The 24,392-nt window shown below is 35.9% G+C and overlaps 2 protein-coding genes across 2 annotated transcripts; one reads left to right on the plus strand and one right to left on the minus strand.

Annotated features, from left to right (window-relative positions):
• The first annotated feature begins 14,703 nt into the window (after positions 1-14,703).
• LOC113772041 (caffeic acid 3-O-methyltransferase-like) lies at positions 14,704-17,395 on the plus strand. The gene is made up of 5 exons (XM_027316580.1): positions 14,704-14,780; positions 15,140-15,575; positions 15,769-16,079; positions 16,472-16,536; positions 17,034-17,395. Exons 1-5 carry the CDS (start codon positions 14,753-14,755, stop codon positions 17,328-17,330), a joined length of 1,137 nt encoding a protein of 378 aa, XP_027172381.1. The 5' UTR covers positions 14,704-14,752; the 3' UTR covers positions 17,331-17,395.
• LOC113770255 (ribosomal RNA large subunit methyltransferase E-like) lies at positions 17,365-19,765 on the minus strand. Its single transcript, XM_027314668.1, has 8 exons — positions 19,719-19,765; positions 19,339-19,405; positions 19,005-19,091; positions 18,810-18,872; positions 18,565-18,666; positions 17,658-17,907; positions 17,504-17,619; positions 17,365-17,415 (listed from the first exon to the last, which is right to left on the minus strand). Exons 1-8 carry the CDS (start codon positions 19,763-19,765, stop codon positions 17,365-17,367), a joined length of 783 nt encoding a protein of 260 aa, XP_027170469.1.
• Positions 19,766-24,392: the final 4,627 nt, after the last annotated feature.

Raw genomic sequence — 24,392 nt, forward strand, 5'->3', positions numbered from 1 at the left:
AATTTAGGCCAAATAGCACTTATCAAACTATCTATAGGGTGTTGTTGAACTTCATTATGTTATTTGAATGCTTATATGATATTTTGACATTTCGTAATGCAATGGATGCATTCATTTGCTAATTATAAATCATTGTCATTTTTTTCCATTTATAGATATAATTGTTGTAGGAAAATTTTCAATTTTTATGGTGATAAAGAGGTATCATTGAATCAGAATTTTCCATTAATAACAATCTGTGGTCATAGAATTAAAAAGTGTTTAGTGACAACAAAAGTCGTCAGTAATTAGTCTATACCAATGACAATTACATATCACTTTTAGTGACGACATTTATTTGTACATCATTGACAAGATACTATGTCATCACTAAAATTACAATAATTATTGACGACATCAGTTGTCACAAAACAGTTCCATTCACTGACGACTTTTATTGTCGTCACTATATACTTTTACCGACGGGCCTTCAGTGACGACTCTGTGACAACTAGAAAGTTGTCAATAAAAGTTATCAGTGACGACTTTTTATTTTTTTGTGACAAAAATGGCTTGTCACTGAAAACCAAATTTCTTGTAGTGGGCGCCAAAATTTGATGGGTGTCAAACAATTAAAATTAAAATTCCCACTCTAAAAACTTAAATTCAAGTATAGCAGTGAGTAGGGTCGTCTCTTTAGAGACTAATGATTTATCTCCTTGTAAAGCAAGAATTAAATGGGGGGTTTTGGAAAATTAAAACAAAAAAATCAATTTAACTAAAAGTAATCAAACGAAAGAAATTTAAATTATGTCAATAATAAGTAAAGTCTAGCCAAAGAAATAACTACGGAAGTGGTTCATACAACTGATTATCGATGCAATAATTATTTTATCTATTCGTTTATAAACAGGTTATAGTTGTCAGACACGCGATAACAACCAATTTTTCCTTACTGTCTTGATGGTTAAAGTATACCTATTAACTACTTCCTTAACCAAGAAACAACTGTAGGCACGCCCATAGAATTTAATTTTTTGATTGCATTAAAAACTAGAAAAGGCCTATTCTAATGAATAAAAATACTATTAGGGTTTATTTAAATTAGATCATATGTTTCCCTAACATGAAACGAATCACGCTAGTTACCACTAATTTAAGATAATAAAATAATTACGAATTTAACTATCTTAACTAGCACTAGATTGTTAGGTTGAATCAAATATCAACCCTTAGATATTCAAACAACAAAACAAGCATGAGAAATTAAATCAGAAAATATACGAACACTAACAAATAAAATAACAGATAAAAATAATTAGATCTTACAGTTATAAATGAATCAAATCCTTCATTATCCCTTGAATAGGAAAAGAAATTAGCCATTCATCGTCGGGAGGCAATCCGCTCAATTTCATTGAAGGAAATCGCATACGCGCCTGACAAAAGAATAAAACTAAAGAAAAGAAAAGATGAATTCTTGCTTGATGCTAATGCTAGTAGTATCTCCGCTCTGGGGACCACGGACGAACTTTTAAAGTCACGAAAAGCAAAGCCCCTTCTCTTCCCACTATTACTTTTCCAAACAAGTACTACTATTATTAATACTTCTAATTTCCTATGAAAGAAATATTTCCTAAATTGACAAAAGGCAATCTAAATTGTTTTCTAATACAATATGAAAACTAGTTTTGTACCCGTTTGTTGAACGGAAATCTTCGAAAAATAATAAACTACTTAGTCAATTTTATAAAAATGTCGATATGAAATACAAACTTAATATATATTTTATTATAATCTTTCTTAAGTATATTACTATATGCGCATTGTAATATAAATTTCAACATCTAATTCAGTAAATAATAATTCAAAAATGGAAAAAAATAACATTCGACAATATCATAATATTCAAAAACTTGAAAATAAATAAAAAGTGCAGTAAATAGTATCAAATAATATTCTAATCTTCAGAAAATTGTTTTTGTTTTTTCTTCTGTTTGAATATTCTCCTTGATTTGTCTGTGCAAATCAGCATTTATTGATTTTTCATTATCACTGCATGATAGCAAAGCAGGATAACTAAGTATAAAAAAATAAATGATTTATCGCATTCAAGGTTGTGTATAATAATACGTAAAGATTATAATTTAAGAAAGTAAAATAGTATATTAAATCTACCTTCTCATGCAAATCTTTTTATGAGGATTCCTTCCTCTGTGGCTTTTGTTGAACCCTCTGATGAATGATTCATATGAAGTGTATTGAAATGTTGTTGATTAGAATAATCTATTATACTAATTGGGATCTGGGAAGAAGATGCTTCAGGTTGGTATTGGTTGTCGGTTCCACCAATCTGATAATGATTTATCAAAATTAAAGGCAAAAATATTATGTGAGATATAATATGTGAAATATAAGAGAAATTTATTACTAATTCAAGATATATTACTAATCCTATGTGTTCATAAAAAAAATAGAAAAAAAAAACAAAATTCAAGATATGTTACTAAACTTTTACAATTGAAGATCAACATGCCTTTTTTAAAAAAATATGTATTAAAAGTAAATGTACCTGATAATCAAGAGGAGTGGAAATTCAAAATCGATGCTTTAATGTGCCAACAGCTTGCACTGAAAATACCTAACCATGAATTTAATGCTTGAAATCAATATATTAGAGGCTATATGTAGTGTAGGCATAAGAAATAAGAATTGATAAGAATATAAAGAGATATTGATAAGAACATTAAAAGTAGGTTTATCTTGATTTAAGTTGTTTAAAGTACGTAACTTTGGGTAGGAAATAAGAATCCTATAATATTAAGAATTCTTATAGGAAATAAAAGTGAGTTCTCAAAACAGATTTTACCTACCTTGAAAGACCACCTCAACTATATCGAGTCCTTTAAGTGCATGGACTCCTATAGTGTGGGTCCACACACTAAATACTCCCTACCATCTGGGCAGAGATGTATTGTGAATCTTATAACCAAGCAATAAGTATAACCAGTATGTTTTGATTAACAACGAACATGTTTATAGGAATTTACAAACCCGTGCTCAAACAGGAATTTATATTTGACCGTACGCGTCAAATACATAGAGTTAATTGGATTCAATTAACTTTTTCTTTTCCATAAATTTCGTGCTATGTACTATGTCTTGATAACGCACTTAATAATAAAATTTATTAAGAATCCTATTTCCAACATCAGATATTGACTTCTGTTATTAATGGTTCCTTTTGAAATTAGTTACTTTTCTACTTCTTGTAGTGATAACAATTCTCATTTACTTCGGTTCCTATGCAGTACACAAATTATTGGCATGAATTTGGATATATATCTAATAGAGATATTTATGTCTCTTTTATTTATATCGCATTACTTTCCAGTTCCTTTTTTGGGTAGGAAATAAGAATCATATAATATTAAGAAATCTTATATGAAATAAGAATTGATATATATCTAAACAAAAAAGGAGCAAGCCACGTAGGAAACTACTTGCCGTCTCGTTAAGCCACGTAGGAAAGAGAAAACATGAAGGGATAAGAATAAGAATACGACTTTATTATATATATATATATATATATATATGATATGCTTCTTTAGGTTTTCAACTTGAACTAGGAACCACTACGCATAAATCCCGACTTTTCCGGACTTGCAGGCTAACTTTAGGCAGGACTACATGAAAAAAGGCTAAGAATCTTTATTAATCCACTTTTTGACTCTTTTTCTTGCCATATTTCTAAAATTAGCATCAATTGTCAAATATAAGTATAATCCATCAATTATTACAATAATTTGGCCAAAACCAAGAAAAAATATTCATACATTTAATAGCAATTATGCACCCAACCAACAAGTAAGGGATGAGGAGGAGGTCCCCGAGCAAGTAAGGGATGACAAGCTAACCTTTGATTGTTTAACTAGAGGGAGGTCTAGTTCACTGCAAATTGGAACAAATCAAACTAATGACTAGTTATTCTTTTGGCTAATTTATGCCCGTGGTGTAAGGGTGGTTATCTAAATTTAACCACTGGTGAAAACCATCACCTATTGAACCCAAGAACTATATGGCGATTATTAAGAAATAAATAAACGATAAAATAGCGGAAGCGTACCTGAATCCATATTGATAAACTTGATACTTGAATTCCTAGAGATTTGGGGTGGCCTTCCAGGTCAACAGGTATTCACCGATCCTTTGAGAGAGGCCTTTAGTTTCTCTCTGGTATCTTTCCTGACGATGGGATATCAGGGAAGAGGTATTTTGTGGTATTAGGGAATACGACAACTAAAACGATACCTGTGACCTGGGGACCATAACCCTATTTATAGGTAACATTCCTGTTACCTTTGGAGCCCTATTTCAGCCCATCATTGAAATAGGAGCCCATAAGTTTCTACACATAAAAGGGCCCACATCCTATTAGATACATTAAACCCAAACTATATTTGATCACTTTAATTGGGTTTAACCTTAATTGACAGTTTGCAATACATAATTATTCACATATAAGTCCAATGTTGGATTAAGGATCCAACAATCTCCCACTTGGACTATATGTGTAACCTTATAATTATATTTTGCAATTAACCGTATGAGCTCAACTTTACTGTCATTATCACAATGTATCTGCAACCAATTCGGTCCATCAATTACACCAATATAGGATCAAAGCGGCCTTTGTTACAATTTCGTAACTCGACCCATCAATGGTCACATATATCAATGCAATTGAATGACATGAATTATGATGTGGATGTGTAGCATGAAAATTTCATGTAATGTGACCAAAACATGCCTATTTCCAACTGGTCCACCTTAAATTTTATGAGATCAAACCATACCAAAATTAGAGTGCAAATAAATCCAAACTTTATTTATGCATAAAATATCCTTAAATCCTTAATAACTGAAAAATATCATAAGAGCATTTAAAATAACAAACTCCCACAAAAACTATACATCATTTAACACGACACCCATATGAGCAGTATGCTCATGAAACATTTTGGGTGGCAATCCCTTAGTAAGCGGATCCGCAACCATGGAGTTTGTCCCGATGTGCTCTATTGATAACTGTCCATTCTGCACTCTTTCTTTAACAGTCAGGAACTTGATATCTATATGTTTAGATTTGGTCGAGCTCCTATTGTTATTGGAATATAAGACTGCTGACTTATTGTCACAGAATAATTTGAGTGGTCTTTCAATGCCATCCACTACACGTAATCCTGTGACGAAATTTCGCAGCCAAATTCCCTGATTGGATGCCTCATAACAAGCTATAAACTCTGCAGCCATAGTGGAAGATGCTATGAGGGACTGTTTAGCACTCTTCCAGGATATGGCACCTCCAGCCAACAAGTAGACATATCCTGACGTTGACTTCATAGTATCTTTGCATCCATCATAATCGGAATCAGTATACCCAATGATCTCTAACTCATCTGACTTCCGATACGTGAGCATATAGTCCTTTGTTTTCTGTAGATATCGTAAGACCCGTTTGGTTGCTTTCCAATGATCTAATCCAGGATTACTCAAATATCTACCCAACATCCCAGTAATGTACGCAATATCCGGACGCGTACATACTTGAGCATACATTAGACTCCCTACTGCTGAGGCATAAGGAATCTTTTGCATCTCTCTTTCCTCAAAAGCATTCTTGGGACACTGCTCAAGACTAAATTTGTCTCCTTTAGCAACAGGGGTGTCACCTGGTTTATAATTTTGCATGCCATACCTTTTGAGAACCTTTTCGATATAACCCTTTTGTGATAGTCCTAAAATACCCCGAGAGCGCTCACGGTGTATCTGTATGCCTAACACAAAAGATGCATCACCAAGATCTTTCATCTCAAAATTCTTAGTTAGAAATTTCTTGGTTTCATGCAATAGACCAATATCGTTGCTGGCAAGCAAAATATCATCAACATACAATACCAGAAAAATATATTTGCTCCCACAGAACTTATGGTATATACAATCATCCACTAAATTCATCTCGAAACCAAATGAGATGATCACCTGATGAAATTTGAAATACCATTGTCGAGACGCTTGTTTGAGCCCATAGATGGATTTTTTAAGTTTGCAAACCATATTCTTTGGATCTCCTGATACAAAGTTTTCTGGTTGCACCATATAAATTGTCTCATCAATGTTACCATTGAGAAACGCTGTCTTTACATTCATCTGATGTAACTCAAGATCGAAATGTGCCACTAATGCCATGATAATTCTAAAAGAATCCTTTGAAGAGACTGGAGAGAAGGTTTCTTTATAGTCGATACCTTCTTTTTGTGTAAATCCCTTAGCGACAAGACGAGCTTTGAATCTTTCCACATTGCCTTTCGAATCCCTTTTGATTTTAAATATCCATTTACAACCAATGGGTTTCGCACCTTCTGGCAATGGGACAAGATCCCAAACATCATTGTCCTTCATGGATTTAATCTCCTCATTCATGGCATCGATCCACTTTTGAGAATTTGAACTTTCCATGGCTTGACGGAAGTTGATTGGATCATCTTCCATCAATCCAGAGTCATCCTCATGTTCTTGGAGAAAAACAATGTAATCATCTGGCACTGCACTTCTCCTTTCTCTAGTGGATCTTCTTAATGGCACTGGTTCTTGAAGAGGAAGAGTTTGTTCTTCTATAACAGTTTGCTCTTCGACATTGTCTTGATTTGTTGTATCATGATCAAATTCAGGAATAGGGTCCTGAGCAAGAGTAATGACACCTGTGGGAATATTAATATATTCCTCTTTAAAGACAATGTCCCTTACTGTATGTTCTCCCCCAAACTCGACATCCTCAAAGAACCGGGCATTTCCTGTCTCAAAAATTGATTTGGCTGTGGGATCATAAAACTTGTAACCTCTGGATCTTTCAGAATATCCAATAAAATAACAACTAATCGTTCTTGAATCCAGTTTCTTTTCATTTGGCCTGTAAGGCCTTGCCTCAGCTGGACACCCCCAAACATGCAGATGCTTTAAACTGGGCTTTTTCCCTGTCCAAAGCTCATAAGGGGTTTTGATAGTTGCTTTAGTTGGAACTCTGTTAAGAATATATGCTGCAGTCTTAAGTGCTTCTCCCCAGAGTGACTCTGGTAAGGTGGAATGACATATCATACTCCTTACCATGTCTTTAAGCGTTCTATTTCGTCTTTCAGCTACACCATTCATAGTGGGTGAACCCGGCATAGTGTACTGTGGAACGATACCGCATTCCTCTAGGTATTTAGCAAATGGTCCTGGACGTTGTTCACCTGAACCGTCATATCTACCATAGTACTCACCACCACGGTCAGATCTGACGCTTTTAATTCTTTTGTTGAGTTGATTCTCAACTTCGGCCTTAAAATTTTTGAACACGTCCAGTGACTGTGACTTTTCAGAAATGAGATATATGTAGCCATATCTTGAAAAATCGTCTATGAACGTTATAAAATATTGTTGACCATTCCAAGCAGATGTAGGAAATGGTCCACAAATATCTGTATGTATAAGTTCTAAGACGTCTAAGGACCTATTGGCTTCAAATCTCCTTTTATTGGTTTGTTTCCCCTTTATACAGTTAATACAATCATTAAAATCTGTAAAATTCAAGGGGTCGAGAATTTCATTTGACACAAGTCTTTCCATTCTCCGTTTGGAGATATGTCCTAATCTCTTGTGCCATAATGCAGCTGAATTCTCATTGGCTAATTTTCTTTTAACTCCTCTAGTACTCAAATGCAGAGATTCATTAAATGAGACAATTGTGTCAATTAAATATAGATTATCGTAGTGCATTAAAGAACCAGAGCCAACCAATTTTGAATCATGAAACAATTCAAATTTTCCATTTCCAAATGAACAGAAATAACCAAATTTGTCCAAAGCAGAAATAGAAATTAAATTCCGTCTAAATGACGGTACAACAAATGTCTCATTGAGATCCAAATAAAATCCGGTCTTTAACAATAATCTAAAAACTCCAATTGCCTCAACTTGAACTGTTTTGCCATCGCCCACGTAGATATATCTTTCACTATCATTGGGCTTTCGGCAATTCAGGCAACCCTGCATAGACACACTGATGTGAGTTGTTGCACCGGAATCTAACCACCATGTGTGTCTAGGTACCGAAGTTAAATTAACCTCAGAACAAACCAAATTAAGAAGCATACCTTTCTTAGCACGCCAAGCGTGATAGTTGGTGCAATGCTTCTTTTGATGCCCTTCAGCCCCACAGAAGAAACAACTATTCTTTCCCTGATCATTTGATTTCTTTTGTTGTTTCTTTTGTGGCGCTGTACCTGCAGCTCCTTTTTCCTTCTTTCTTTTAAGTCCCTTACTTTTATTATTAGTGGTTGACACCAGATGAGCACTTTCTGTCTGCTCTTGCTTCAACCTTTCCTCTTCCTCTACACAGTGTGAGATGAGTTCATTTAGAGACCAAGTCTCCTTTTGACAATTGTAACTCACCTTAAATTGGCTAAATTGTGTAGGAAGAGATATTAAAATCAAATGCACTAGTAACTCTTCGGAGAGTTTCAACTTAAGTGCATTTAATTTCGAAGCAAGATGAGACATCTCCATGATATACTCTCTGATATTGCCTTTACCACTATATTTCATTGAAACCAGGCGTGTCAAGAGCGTACTAACTTCAGCCTTTTCGTTCTTGACAAACCTTTTTTCAATGTTCTGAAGGAACTCTTTAGCGGTTACAGTCGTTTCTGACATTGTTCCCCTGAATGCTTCTGGAACGGCCTTTTTAATGATCATCAGACACAAGCGATTTGATCTCTCCCACCTCTCATTATTTCTCTTTTCATCAGAGGTACTTTGATCTGTAAGAGGTGGGGGAGAATCATCCCTTAACGCAAGGTCGAGATCCATTACTCCAAGTACTATCAAGAGATTTTCTTTCCAGGACTTGAAGTTTGTGCCATTCAGCATAGGAATATTATTGATGTTGGAAGTAATATTTGTAAGATCATTCGCAACTGAACAGAAAACATAACATAATTAAAACAAGCTCACATAAATCAAAACAATAATAAATTTAAATAATGGTAGTCCCATCTCAAGATACCGATATTCCATTAATATTTCGTCTTTGGACAAAAATATTAACTAGTGAGTGATATCTTGGTGCAGTAATAAATGCTGATAATAATAACATGTCGAAAATAAATTTTCCTTTGGGCCAATTTATAAATCACATGTAAAATCCAAATAATTATCACGCATTTATTACCACAAGTACACATGTAATTTCATTAAATATTGACCTTCCTTTGGGCCGATCAATATTCATAAAATTACTAGTGCCCAACTAATTATATTTTAAAATAAATTAATTTCCATAATAGAGGTCACTTTGGTGGCATATTATTTCAATTAATTTATTCCAAAATATATATAATCATACCAATATTCAAATTTAAAATTATCCAAATAAAACAAAAATTTTGATCAAAGTCAACTTTGGTCAACTTTGGTCAAAACGTGGTCAAACATGGTCAAATCAATTAAATTAAATCATGACTTATTGGACCAAAGGTCCATATCCATAATTTGACCCAAAATTAACATTTAAACCCAAAAATTTTCTTGAAATGTACTTTATAAAAAAAAACATATTTAATGGGCCACACATATGAATTTTATAGGGCTTAAATGTCCTATTTAACTTTATTAGGGTTTACTTAAATTAAAGAAACCCTAATATCTTTAACATAAATATAAGCATATTTGTTCTTAAAAAAAAAAACAAATCAAAGAAAATTCAAGTATTAACCAAATCAACCTATAAAGATTCAAATTAAAGTCCGGATCTTTATACAAGGTTTTATATCCAATTTGGTTATAAAAAAAAATTGACTATTAGTACAATCAATTATAGGTTTTACTCGGTGGAACCCGCATGACTACTACAATAGCAATAATGGCCGAAACATGAAACTAGCAATAATGATGGCAGGACATGAAACAATGAATCAGCAGCCATAGCAAAGCAATATATTAATGCCTAACAATTCGTGGAACCCACTAATTGAAAAGTTGACCGAAGACCAAAAGCATCAATCCAGAAGCTATTTTGGTTCTGAAGCATCAATTCGTTCTGAAGCTATTTTGGTTTTTTTTTTTTTTTCGGCTTTTAGCATAGCAAAACAATGGCCCACAGAAGCTTTCTGTTTCGGCTTTCTACTGTACAATCAATTAAGATTCCGAAACATGTGCCAACTAGCCACCGTATGCTAAGACAAATTCTTCGGATGTAAAGGTCAATCGGCCATTATATCAAACAAACTGATTGGATACAAATAAACTTAAGAAACATCATAGTTCTGAATCCATGTATCGCAGCAGAAGCAACCAAGATCTTGCACATATATGATCAAACCAGTGAATCAACAAGACTTGAACACATAACGGTCATATATTTAATAGCATCAAAGTCCGCAACTAGCAACCATGAAAACAGAACTAATAGTAATAAAAACTATGAATTACTAAAACAAAATTATTTCCTAATAACCAACCATATGGGCTCTGATACCACTTGTAAGGGTGGTTATCTAAATTTAACCACTGGTGAAAACCATCACCTATTGAACCCAAGAACTATATGGCGATTATTAAGAAATAAATAAACGATAAAATAGCGGAAGCGTACCTGAATCCATATTGATAAACTTGATACTTGAATTCCTAGAGATTTGGGGTGGCCTTCCAGGTCAACAGGTATTCACCGATCCTTTGAGAGAGGCCTTTAGTTTCTCTCTGGTATCTTTCCTGACGATGGGATATCAGGGAAGAGGTATTTTGTGGTATTAGGGAATACGACAACTAAAACGATACCTGTGACCTGGGGACCATAACCCTATTTATAGGTAACATTCCTGTTACCTTTGGAGCCCTATTTCAGCCCATCATTGAAATAGGAGCCCATAAGTTTCTACACATAAAAGGGCCCACATCCTATTAGATACATTAAACCCAAACTATATTTGATCACTTTAATTGGGTTTAACCTTAATTGACAGTTTGCAATACATAATTATTCACATATAAGTCCAATGTTGGATTAAGGATCCAACACGTGGTTCCAAAAAAATAATGTCGGTGCCTAAAAACTTTGTCTGTATTATCCTCAGGCCCCCGGAACTGAAAAAAAAATCTTGCCTCTATACCTTTTATTATGTCTGAACTGAGGACTTCCATTTTCTCAGTGCGTACGTACTAGTGAAGTTAATAAACAGAAAATGATGTGGTCTCAATATGAATTAGCAGAGAAGTACGGGCACGTATAAAAATTTGTCAGTTTATAATGACTTTTGTATTTTAATTAACCACATAAAAATGGTACATCAAGACAAAAGTGTCACAACAATTATAACATATATTAAAAGTGCCGCCAAACCAATGGCCGCCCTAAACCACTGTAGATTATTAAAAAAAAAATCTACGGAGATAAGATAATTGAGAGTGTCCCATGCATAGAAATTGATTTGATAATAAAGATTAATATTATCATTTTTTTATATTATTTGAGTGGAATCTTATAAGTTGGAGAAATCATGTCGTTTACATAATCTGATAAGGGACACCATTGAATGAAAAAAAATTGCGGAGCACTAAGACAAATAATAATTAGGTTACAACTTGACAAATCTTTTTCAAAGACTATGATACAACCAATGAATGAGGTAGGCTGAAATAATAGAGAGCTTGAATACTTATCTTCACCTACAGCAATGTTTAATTGCATGTTTAGAAAGTGCATTTGGACGAAATCTAATCTAATCTAATCCTTTCACACTCCCCATTTTCTTAGTTGATTCGAGATTTGCATTAAAGATTGTTCAAGTATCAATCACTAGTTGTTTTTCTCCTTTGGGCCATGCAAGTAAATTGACAACACTGAAAATTTAAAGACTTACGTTCAAGCTATCATTTCGTGGCTTTACAATTGGCATCCTCTTGATGTCCTATCATGCAGCATTTTTCTACTAATTTAGTTACTATTTTTAGAAGTGATAGGGGGACAGTGGAGTCCATAATTGTACAGAGTGATTAGAATGACCTGGTGGACATCACACGCTTCTGGTTCTTTTACTGTGCGGTCTGCTGCATAGAAACCCGGAAAGTCAGTGCCTGGCTTTGATTTCAGTGTGGATGTATGTCGGGATTTGGGGCAGGGACGGTCATCAGTATGGCCATCCCTGCACGGTTGAGGGCCAAGATTGGCCCTCAAAATTTTGTGCGGCTGAGATTATACCATGTAATTCGATTTTCGTGTCAAATGTGGGATCCATCACTATCTATTGTGAAAATACATCGTGTGAAAAAAAAGTTACACGATGTACAAAGAAAGTTACATGGTGTTGATAATGACCAAAATTGACAGGGACGGTTGCACCTGCAACCGTCCTCTGCAACCGTCCGTGCCCCGAGTCCATGTATGTCGTGCTACTTTGGATTACTCGCCCTGTCAGGGCCTAGGCCCTTGGAATTGACAAGAGTGTCTTGACACTAAAAAGCAATAAGAAAGCAAAAAAATAAATAAAAAAAAGAGACACCACTATATTTATGTGATTCAAGAAACTACAAAACACTCAAGAAAGTGTTCTAGAACCAAAACTACCTGATACTAAAAAATAGTGTCCTAAAATATCAGTTTATTTATAATTACTTAAAATTATAATAGTCTTAGAGTTTCAAATATATTGGTAAAAATTACCATCATTTTTTCGAAAATAAAGAAGAAATTAACAATTTAGATTGTAAAAGAATTTGTATATCCCCTCCATAAAACTGGCCTTTTTCTTATTTTTTTGATTGTAAACGAATATATCAGTTTATCAAGATATATATAATAATGAATCTGTCCTCTGTTAAAAAATTCACAACCCAAATTTATAAATGCAATTTGGAACCTAGTAGGGTCACTAGATTTGTGAAATTATAGTTAGATCATCAAAATTTTGTGAATCTAATTCCACGCATAAAACTAAAAGATACCTTGATCATTGATTTTGAGTTCAAATTCTTATATTTCACTGATAAGTTTTGGAATGACTTGAACTTTATGCTATTAGCATATAATGCAAGAAATAAGTAAGTATCTTGATCGTAGACCATTGGTGTCTTTGGATACATAATTTATTTTAGATATTAAATTTGTTGTATTATAAACACATTCTCCAACCTTTTTATATTTTCAACTGTCTTCTTATTGCACATTAATCACAACACAAAAAAAAAAAGTAGTATGCTAATTATTAAAATAATTTTTATAAGTCACGTTTTTTAATGTTTTCATTTCATTTCCTTTTGTTTCTGCAGAAACTGGAACATGGGCTGCTGGGACTTTTATACCTATCGTAGGTAAGATTAAAGTAAAATTGAACGGGAGAGGTCCTGTCTTTTACACCTATGATAGGCAAGTTTTTCACCTTTCTTCTATCCCGTTTAATAATGCTAGAAATTATTAAGTATTTTGATTGTAGACCATAGGGGTGTTTGGATATATAATTTCTTTTCGAATATTATTTTGATTGCATCATAAAATGTAATACTTTTTTTATATTTTTAACTATTTTTTTTATCTCACATTGATCACAACACAAAAAAAGTAATGCGGTAATTATTAAAATAATTTATTCAACTATGTTAGTACTTGGAAAGATGTACACCAAAGCAAATTGGAAAATTGGTATCATCCGGAATCTCCTTCAAAGTATCCTTGAAGCTAATGGGGTTAGGTGGATTGTTATAATAGATCATAGATGAATATCTTTTAATTTGAGGATATTTTGTAATGCTACAACTGCAGTGTGAATTGTAGCTTTGCTGCAGTGCACTTGATGATTGCAGCAACAAAAGTTACATTATAGATTTACCAAAAATAATAATAATAATTTTTATAAGTCACGTTTTTTAAATTTCTTGCTACATTTCCTTTTGTTTCTGTAGAAACAAGAGCTTGGAGGGCATTTGTACCAATGGTACGTAAGCTTAGAGGCTCCGTCTCCTTAAATACAATAGAATCTATTGTTGTCCTGGCATTTTATAGGTGTTACATGTGCCAGTGTTACGTTCTTAAAGGGGCAATATTTACAGGACACTGCAAATTTCCTACCCTCTATAGTTGATGTTCGTTCAAACATTGGCATGCATGGCACTGCCAAGTTTTCTGGTTGCATTATTTCTCATTTCAGGTGAACTTGGAATCGTTCTTATAACAGTCATCTTGTAAGTCAAAATTGCATGTTTTCAATACAAAAAAGCTGCGAACTATCCAAAGAAAGATTAGATGGTCAGAGAAAATCATTTCAGTGTGACGCTCCTCCAACCTCCTTGGGAGGGTGGCTGAAAGAAAGGTCGAAAGGGTTGTGATGGTCAGAGAAAAGGAGTCCACCAAATCTCTTGGGCGCCGGAAACTCTTCCTTGGTTTCTTGAGTTCTAGTTTTGGTTTTCCTGGGAAGGAAGGCTTGGGACCCAGGGGTATTAAAACTCTTTTGGAGGCCTCCCAAATGAACAAATTTGGGATGAGGGATCAGATTGCACGGTTAGCTTCCCTCGACACTAATTTAATTTCCACTATCCCTACATGATAACTTTCGTTGGGCTAATGTCAGGACATGTGGTGATAACGGAGGTATATTCCGTTAAGGTTATGCACCACTGTTTTTAATTTGTGTTGTTCGCTTGACTAGCTGCTGCATTATCCTTAACGAAAGCCAAACAAATCATGTCGGCCTTTGTGGGAAAGTATGCTGGTGCGCGCACACCCTTTCTCTCTTCAACCCCTTATCAACTTTATTTTATACGTCTGCATGCAATTCCGTATCCATGTTGCAATATTTATTTAATATATATGATGACAAACTCAACCTTTTAGCTTCACCTAATATGAAATGGGACTTTTCCAGGGGTGGCCTGGCTTCCCTGGCTGATGAAACTTTCCTGCGTCAAATAGATTTAAATGTGTTTCGCTTCATGCATGTAGTCTGTAAATCTTTTGCTGTGTCAGTGAGTTTCGGTATTGCGTGGATGATGGATTCCACTCTGTTTATATAGAGTCTGCAATTTTGGTGGGATCTTTTCAAGTGTAGTAGTAATATGGATTCTTTAGCAGAGACAACCAAGAACCAAGTTGTACTAAAAGAAGAAGATGAAGAAGAAGAGCACTTCTCGTACGCCATGCAGCTAGTTACCTCCGCAGCGCAGCCCATGGTGTTGCTTGCTGCCATCAGGCTCGATGTGTTCGAGATAATCGCCAGAGCTGGTCCTGGTGCTCAACTGTCGCCTTCAGAAATTGCGGCTAACGTGTCTTCAGAAAACCCAAATGCGGCTGCTATGCTGGATCGGATGTTGCGGCTCCTGGCCAGCTACTCGGTGCTCACCTGCTCCGTTGACACCGACGTGGATGGCGATCATGATATCCAAACGCCGACAAGAGTGTATGGATTGGCGCCGGTGGCCAAGTTCTTTGTACAGAACAAAACAAAGGGAGGAGGTTCACTAAGCTCCCTGCTGGCCTTGTTTCAGGATAAGGTCTTCATTGACAGTTGGTGAGATTTTCACTTTTCTTTTATCCCGTTTAATAAAAACAAAAACTCCTATAGTTGAATAAATTTTGTTCATAGTTTTCGTTGTGAGTTCACGTGTAAACTCTATGGATGCTTTTCTTCCTTGCATGTATTTAAGAACAATTCGGCTTGTAAAATGGCCTCCATAAAATATGCTTTTGGACCCAAAATTTAGGTACCAATTAGAAGATGCAGTACGCAAAGGGGGAGATCCGTTTCACAGGGCGCATGATACACATGCATTTGAATTTCTTGGAAGCGACCCCAGATTCAATGAGGTATTCAACAAGGCAATGATCCACCACACAGCTATCGTCATAAACAGAATGCTTGAACGGTACAAAGGTTTTGAGCACCTCAAAACTTTGGTAGATGTTGGTGGTGGTCTTGGAATGAACCTCAATATAATCACAACTAAATACCCTAGTCTCAAGGGTATTAATTTTGATTTGCCACATGTTATACAACATGCACCAGCCTATCCTGGTATAATTTTTGCTCTTCTCCATTTGTTGCTCAGTTATGTTTGCTCTTTTGCTTCATTACCCTTTAATTAACAAATTCAAGATAGCATGTGAGAACAAATAAAGAAACAGATGCAGCCACTTCAAAATAATCTCCGTTAAATTGCAAAACGAATGAGTTAGTTTTGGGGAAGAAAGGCACTTACCATCATGAGTTTTATAATTTTTTTTTTTTGGAATTAAAGAAGTTTCAATATGTTGTACGACACACTGTTATACTGAATCACAGGCTTCCACAAACTATATATTGTTTGAAAAGAAGAATTGTTTATTCCATAAGTCCACTGCTTTAGAATAGGATTTTTTTTAATCTGTAATCCATTACCTTCTACTCTTAATAAGGTAAATTTGCAGGTGTTGAACATGTTGGAGGAGACATGTTTGAAAGTGTTCCACAGGGAGATGCCATTTTTATGAAGGTAAGTTCAACTTTGGAGGAACTATTATTAGAAGTCACAACAAATGCTATCTTTGAACAATATTCTGCAGATCTTTTCAATCTAATTAGAAATATTACAGTCCTTCTCTTTTGAACCATATTATGCAGATCTTCACAGTCTAATAAGTTATCCAACTTCTTATTTGATTTGCATTTATTTTTACCACTTTAATCAATGAACAGTTAGTTGTTAGGCGACAGACGCTTTAACTTTAAAAGTTACTTACACATGTATATAACACTCTCTCTAACTTTAATTATAGCATATGGAATTTTAAATAATCAGGAAAGGATCTACAGATCAGGTGAATACTTATAGATTAAGAGATGGGATAATGACACATTAGAAATATTAGTAGTTGAGAGTGATCTATAACTCTCAAAATCATAAAGTCTGTCATCGTCTTATGATGCTTTGTAAAAGGAGGGCCTTTTGTCTGGAATACTCACAGACAACATCCATCAATACTTTTGTAGTGGATACTTCATGATTGGGATGACGGTCATTGCTTGAAGTTGCTGAAAAATTGTTACAAGGCTCTACCAGACAATGGAAAGGTAATAGCTGTTGACGCAATTCTTCCCGTGATTCCTGATGATAGTGCACGCGACAAAGCTACTTGCCAAATAGATCTTATAGTGGTGACTCAATGTAAGGGAGGATTTGAGAGATATGAAACAGAGTTTCTTTCCCTGGCTACTGCTGCTGGATTTAAAGGCGTAAGTGTGAAATGTTTTGTATGTAACTTGTGGGTCATGGAGTTCTATAAGTAGATGACTAGTTCATGGGGCATTGTACTTTAAAACCTTAAATGTTGTATGTTGAGTGATTGTTAATGTCATGGTGATCATCTGCAATCTACAGCGAGGAAAAAAAACTGCAATAGTGACCTCGTAAGAATAAATTTATGTATTGTTTTGTTTCCGAATGTCATTTTTTCAAAAACAATTAATTCTTGGCAAATCAAGTATATTTCTCTGGAGCATGACCTTGTAGCTTTAGGTCTCAACCGTGCTGCCTTTTTGAAAAGGGGTTTGCAGATGTGGCTAAAATCTGCAAAGCAAATGATAATACTTAATAAGTATATTACAAGCAAATTACTTCACTCTCCAAAAGCTTTACAACAAGGTGGCCTCCAGGCAGCAGAACCCCACGATCCTCTGGATCAGAACCAGAGCCATCTGATCGTTCCTTTTGTTTAACACTATCATCAGCTTGCACCAAGCCAGCCTCCCCAACAGCCAATTCAAGTGTTCGCATGCCCAATTCTGCAGACAAAGCTGCATCCCTAGCTCTGATCCCAGAAACCAGCGGACACATATCAGACAGAATGACTGAGAACCCTTTTTGCTGCAAAAATTGGAACCAAATGACCAGCTAAGGAGTTTGCCTCCAGAAAGCATAGAGCTGGCTCACAGATATCCTCACAAATGCAACTATGCCACGATGTCACATAGAGCTGCAGAATACAAGGGCATCTACAATGCCTAGAAAGAGAAAATATGTGCATGTGCAAAATAAGGAGAAAATTTCCCTTTTTCTACAAACATAATTATTGTTGCAATGCCAGAAGGTTCCTGGCCCCAAATCAAATTAGTAACATAATTCTTGGCATGATATAAGTAGCATATTTCTTCAGTCATCACTACAAGTATTTACTCTCGAGTCCATATGGTAAAAGCAAAGAAAACACGTCTAGATTATGCATTTCTCACCCAATAACTCCCCAATTCACTGCAACGTTGTTATCAACTCTGTCCAAATATTGGGTAATCCATCTATTATCATGGAATCCGTTGAGAGAAGGCCAAAACTCAACTAACTCTAGATAGGGAGAATCATCATAGATTATTAGTATATACTCTGTTCTTCTTAATCAGTGACCAAGATGACCAATGCACTTTCTAACTCAAGAAAAAAATCAAATAAATTTTCTATTTCAGTTAACCACAATATATCAGAAGTCTGAACTGCAAGCTGCAAACATGAAACTCAATTTGACAATACCTTCGGGGAGAGAGCCCTAATTTGACCTTTGGGTAAGTTCATTACATCAGCACAAACAGTCTGAACCCTCGCATCACAATGCATTGATGGAACCTTCACCTTCTGCTCTGCACCACAGCCATAATTCTCATTACGTCACAATCTCTTATTACTCCACCAAGCTTAACGAAACTACTCGCATACATTCACATAATAAGTTTCACAAATACACCAAGATATAATAAAGATTGGAACTTGACAGTAACCTTAAGATCGATCCCCACAACAGCCCCGCCTTTCTGTAGTCGTCCCAAGCTCTGACATGCCACCTGCATCGCAATTACAGATAAATAATCCAAAATGCCATCCAAGAAGCCCACTTTTTCCTTCATCAATCCCAAAAAACACCAACTTTAGATGAAAAGAAAGATCAAACGATCAAAAAAGGAAAAAGGTAGAACCTGAAGCCAAGCACCAGGAGCACAGCCCAGATCAAGAACAGAAGAACCAGGAGTTATCAATTTGTACTGTTTCTGCATTTGCAGCAACTGCCATTCCCATCACAGAATTTGTAGTTTTTCAAAATATCAGAGCATGACCAAATCCAACTACCAAATGGGTTTTTCTCGTAATGTGTTTAAGATTATAAATTTCATATCCAATTTGTTCTGGTAGCATTTCATATCCGGTTTTATGATTTCTTCATTTGTAGCTCTTTTGTCGGGATAAAAATTCAAGAAAATTTACAGAACTCGGGAAGTGGGGAAGGAGAAAAAATTAAACTGGACCTTGAACAGAGCCAGCTACATAGCCAAGGCGTTGAGCTTCTCTGTAGAAGAAATCGGGCGATCCTGCTGCTCCACTGACCACTCATGGTTCCTTTCCATTTCTGCCTTTGCTGCTACATCCTTCTTAGGGGTTTTAAAATAGGCTAATTTCTCAGAATATACGTATAAAAAAAAAACAATCGGCCAAATGAAGTTCTAACTGGCGGTGTTTCTCAAACTAATCAGCACGGAAGCAAAACAAAATTTTCAAATCGTTCAGGAACCAATTTTTTTTTTTTAAAAAAGTCAGCTGCTGCCCAAATTTTTTTAAAAATTGCCTGTCCCCTACCGTGCACAGTCAGCACGGCAAGCGACAGGCGGTCAAAAAAAAAGTGTCAGGCGCCTGACATGCGCCTGACAAAAGCCGACAAAAGCGATGTGATAGCCACAGCCATCGTAATAATTGGTGCGATGCCACCGCTACCATGTCCAATTAGTACGATAGCGGTGAGATTTTTTCCAAAAAAATTCTAGCCATTGAGATGAACGGCTAGATTTGATTGAATTGGCTATAAAATGGCGATTTATGCCCCGTTTTCGCCGCTCACTCTCATTTCTCATTCTCCGAAGCTCTCCTTATCTCTCTCGCTTCCTCTCACTCTCAAATTTGCTCTTGCAGTTGCTCTTTTTGGGGTTGGATTCGGAAGCTGTGAAATCATTCCCTGGTTAGGCAGTTTTGCTGGCTGGAAAAATGAGCAAGGCTTGCAAATCTGTTGGCCGAAACTTTCTTTGACAGATTGGTACTAGTAGAAAATTTGTCGGTCAATTTTGACAGCTTGCCGAAATTATACTCAGACAGGCAGCTACATTATCAGGTTAATTGGTACATAATAGTGTAAATTGACTGTCTGATTATAGTTAAAATTTTATTAGTTGATTTTAAAAAATTGAGGTCGATTAGTGGATAATAATATTAATTTTTACAGAAAAGTTGATTCACTATTGAAGTGAAAGTCGAGGGCTAACATCAGGGACCAGTTGGTGGTATCTCTGTGTTACGTAAGGGCGCCATGCTAATCAATTGCGGTGCTGATAAAGGCGAAATTTTTTTAAAATACGATCCTATTCGTATAGGTTAGTAATTTAAATTATTATTACATTAGTTATTAATTACATTATTTATATTACGTTAATTAAACATGTAGCTTATTTATGTATTTACATGTTATATTATACTATCGTCAAATAATGTTAATTAAACATGTTTTCTGCATAGTGTGTTGTTGTTATGCTTTATTAATAGATTAATGTAAAGTGTGATAAATTTATTTATAATTTTTTAATATTGAAGTGCTAAAAAAGAGTTAACTAGTGTATATAGTGATATAGTGTTGTCGACAACAGCTTATATAAAATTATATAATTCATATAGAATTACTAGAACAATTAATTAAAATTATTGGTTTTTACATGCATAAAATACATTAATTAACTAAACATAAGAAACCTGCTCGTCAATCGAAGTACGACCTTGTCGTGCTGTGGGACAAAAATTTTTTCTTTGACCATACATTATTTAATCAATAATTTAACTCTTACCAAAATAGAAGTTGGACGACCTGTGGCTTTTTGTAGCGCAAATTCCGATAGGTTTATCGGGTTGTAAATATTTTAACTCATGATCAATTGTCATGACAAGTGACGAGAACAATAAAAAAGAAAATTTAAATAATCTGCAAATGTAGTTAAAAAACATATAGAAGGAAGATTCTTGAAAGATGCAAAAATGTTGTTTCGAAAAAAATAATGATCCGACAATTAGGGCGTATTATTACGTACGCCAAGCCAAAGAAATTATAATAATTAATTCCTGAGACTGATTTTGTTAGCTGATCGCCTGAAGCAGAAAGCACCTGGACCATTGAAAACTAGTAGAATCAGGAATGAGATGGATCGAAAATATCCTGATGCATCGCGTCGTTGTACTAATTGCTTACAACCCGGGCACACTGCTCCTAATTGTCCATTCAGTGGTTATTTTATAAATAATACTGTAGCAACTGTTATGTCAATCCTTGTTGATTTGTAATTTTTATTATATAAAATTTACAAATTATATAATAATTTTTATTCGTGTTCCTGTCTCAACATCAAATGAGTGATAAATGCCTATGATTTGTTAACTATATAATGCTAAAATCGCATGCATCATAATATACGTTACCAAACTCTCTTATACTAGGCCATAGTATATAAATCCGGTGCATAATATAGAGGTGAATTTTTTCAAAAATGTTTCCATGCAGATTAATGAAGAGTTAGAATATCGACTCCTCGGCACCCGCACATCAGGGACCATTAGACTATAGTGTTTTGTATCTATAGTCCGAGCATAGGTCCGCTATAGTTTTCCATGGCATTGGTGCAGACATTGATTTTAGAAAATATGACAAAAGATTCTTTCAGCCCCTACGCAATTTGAATCCACAAGTGGCGCATTATATTGATCACGCAGGATTTCGTGGTATTCGAGTGGGTGGATATCTTACTGTAGATCATGGACTCATCACAACTCTCGTTAAGCACTGGAGACAGGAGACGCACATCTTCCATCTTCCTGTTATGGGTGAGTCGACGATAACTTTACAAGATGTAGAGGTGCTATGGGGCTACGTGTGGACGGGCGTCCCGTTACATTGCATCATATTAGGCGAACTATACAGGAGCACAAACAGTTGGTGAACGAGATTTTAGGATTTTGGCCGAAAGATGCGATGCTAAATGGTGGCCGCCTAAAGATTTCTTCTATGTACAGACAGTTGACTATTGCTGTACCGCCAAATGCTCCCGATGAACTGGTTCAACAATATGCTTTCATGTACATATTGATTTTATTGGGTGAGCTACTATTCGCAGATTCATGTGGAAATCTTGTTAGTCTGAATTGGTTAGATTATGTTTGAGATTTGGATGCGATGGGAGAGTACAGTTGGGGGTCCGCGACTCTAACTTGTTTATATTCACGTATGTGTCACGCTTCGCGTGCTTCTACTACTACCACAGGCGGCTGTTACCTATTACTCCAAATATGGGCATGGGAATGGATTCCCAGCATTCGACCGGAGATGTATCCAGCACATGAGACAGGTGAATTTTCAATAGTTGGTAGATGGGCAGCCGAACGTACAGGGGTTGATCCGCCGAGTAGGCACAGCAGCTACTATCGTGAGCATATTGCATTGCTGCGCATGGATGAGGTATTTTATATGCTATAGTCTACTTTACTATTTGATAATATACCCCATTCTTTAAGAAAATAAATAATTACTTTTTCGTTATGACAGTTCATATGGATGCCATACAGTGATGAAAGATTGGTCACACTACGACAATTTGCAGATACACCGAGCGCATTTAGCGGGCCAAAATTTTCCTCGTATTTTGGCACATTATTGAGTTTCACTGTCCAGATCGGGTCATGCGTCAGTTTGGACTAGTTCAAAATGTTCCCACACCTATTGACACAAATTCGAACGGTGTTCATTAGCTCAATCTGTCTAGCTATCCTGGAAGGAATTGAGCCCAATTTCATAGGGGATGAATACAATATTGGAATGTTCGCGCTAATGCGGTGGTCACAGATCAGCTTGCTAATACATTAAGACCATCAACTGATTACCTCAGATGATATCACGAGTACGCTGTTCTATATAGTTCGAACCCTAGTGACCAGAATTCGCAGATGGGCCAAATGCTCAAATTGTCTAAAGACTCCCTGAAGTCTGGAGTGCATTTGGTCCATCTGCGGATTTTGGTCACTAGGGTTCGAACTATATAGAACAGTGTGCTCGTGATACCATTTGAGGTAATCATTTGATGGCCTTAATGTATTGGCAAACTGACCTGTGACCACCGCATTAGTGCGAGCATTCCAATATTGTATTCACCCCCCTATGAAATTGGGATCAATTCCTTCCAGGATAGCCAGACAGATCGAGCTGATGAACACCGTTCGAATTTGTGTCAACAGATTTAGGAATATTTTGAGCTAGTCCAAACTGACGCATGACCCGATCTGAACAGTGAAACTCAATAATGTGCCAAAATACGAGGGGAATTTTGGTCCGCCAAATGTGCTCGCTATGTCTGCAAATTATCGTAGTGCGACCAATCTTTCATCACTGTATGACATCCATATGAACTGTCCTAACGAAAAAGAAATTATTTATTTTCTTAAAGAATGGGGTATATTATCAAATAGTAAAGTAGACTATAGCATATAAAATACCTCATCCATGCGCAGCAATGCAATATGCTCGCGATAGTAGCTGCTGCGCCTACTCGGCGGATCAACCCCTGTACGTTCGGCTGCCCATCTACCAACTATTGAAAATTCACCTGTCTCATATGCTGGATACATCTCCGGTTGAATGTTGGGAATCCATTCCCATGCTCATATTTGGAGTAATAGGTAACAACCGCCTGTGGTAGTAGTAGAAGCACGCGAAGCGTGACATATACATGAATATAAACAAGTTAGAGTCGTGGACCCCCAACTGTACTCTCCCATCACATCCAAATCTTGAACATAATCTAACCAATTCAGACTAACAAGATTTCCACATGAATCTGCGAATAGTAGCCCACCCAATAAAATCAATATGTACATGCGAGCATACTGTCGAACCAGTTTATCGGGAGCATCTGGCGGTACAGGAATAGTCAACCGTCTGTACATAGAAGACATCTTTAGGCGGCCACTATTTGGCATCGCATCTTCCAGTCAAAATCCTAAAATCTCGTTCACCAACTGTTTGCGCTCCTGTATAGTTCGCCTAATGTGATGCAATGTAACGGGACGCCCGTCTACACGTAGACCCTACAACACCTCTATATCTTGCAAAGTTATCATTGACTCACGAATAACAGGAAGATGGAAGGTGTGTGTCTCCTGTCTCCAGCGCTCAACGAGGGCAGTGATGAGTCCATGATCTACAGTAAGATATATAGCCACTCGAACACCATGAAATCCTGCATGATCAATATAATGCGCCACTCGTGGATTCAAATTGTATAGGGGTT

This window comes from Coffea eugenioides, chromosome 5, assembly GCF_003713205.1.
Source record: "Coffea eugenioides isolate CCC68of chromosome 5, Ceug_1.0, whole genome shotgun sequence".
Taxonomy (NCBI): domain Eukaryota; kingdom Viridiplantae; phylum Streptophyta; class Magnoliopsida; order Gentianales; family Rubiaceae; genus Coffea; species Coffea eugenioides.

What these genes read in the sequence shown, in the direction of transcription:
- LOC113772041 (XM_027316580.1), top strand. Translation starts at nt 14,753, where the DNA reads ATGTCGGCCTTTGTGGGAAAGTATGCTG. An exon ending in ACATGCACCAGCCTATCCTG is followed by an intron (nt 16,080 to 16,471) that starts GTATAATTTTTG and finishes GTAAATTTGCAG; the next exon opens with GTGTTGAACATGTTGGAGGA. An exon ending in GAGATGCCATTTTTATGAAG is followed by an intron (nt 16,537 to 17,033) that starts GTAAGTTCAACT and finishes ATACTTTTGTAG; the next exon opens with TGGATACTTCATGATTGGGA.
- LOC113770255 (XM_027314668.1), bottom strand. Translation starts at nt 19,765, where the DNA reads ATGGCTGTGGCTATCACATCGCTTTTGTCGGCTTTTGTCAGGCGCAT. An exon ending in TTGTGGGGATCGATCTTAAG is followed by an intron (nt 18,667 to 18,809) that starts GTTACTGTCAAG and finishes GGTGCAGAGCAG; the next exon opens with AAGGTGAAGGTTCCATCAAT. An exon ending in TGATTTGCCAAGAATTAATT is followed by an intron (nt 17,416 to 17,503) that starts GTTTTTGAAAAA and finishes TCCTCGCTGTAG; the next exon opens with ATTGCAGATGATCACCATGA.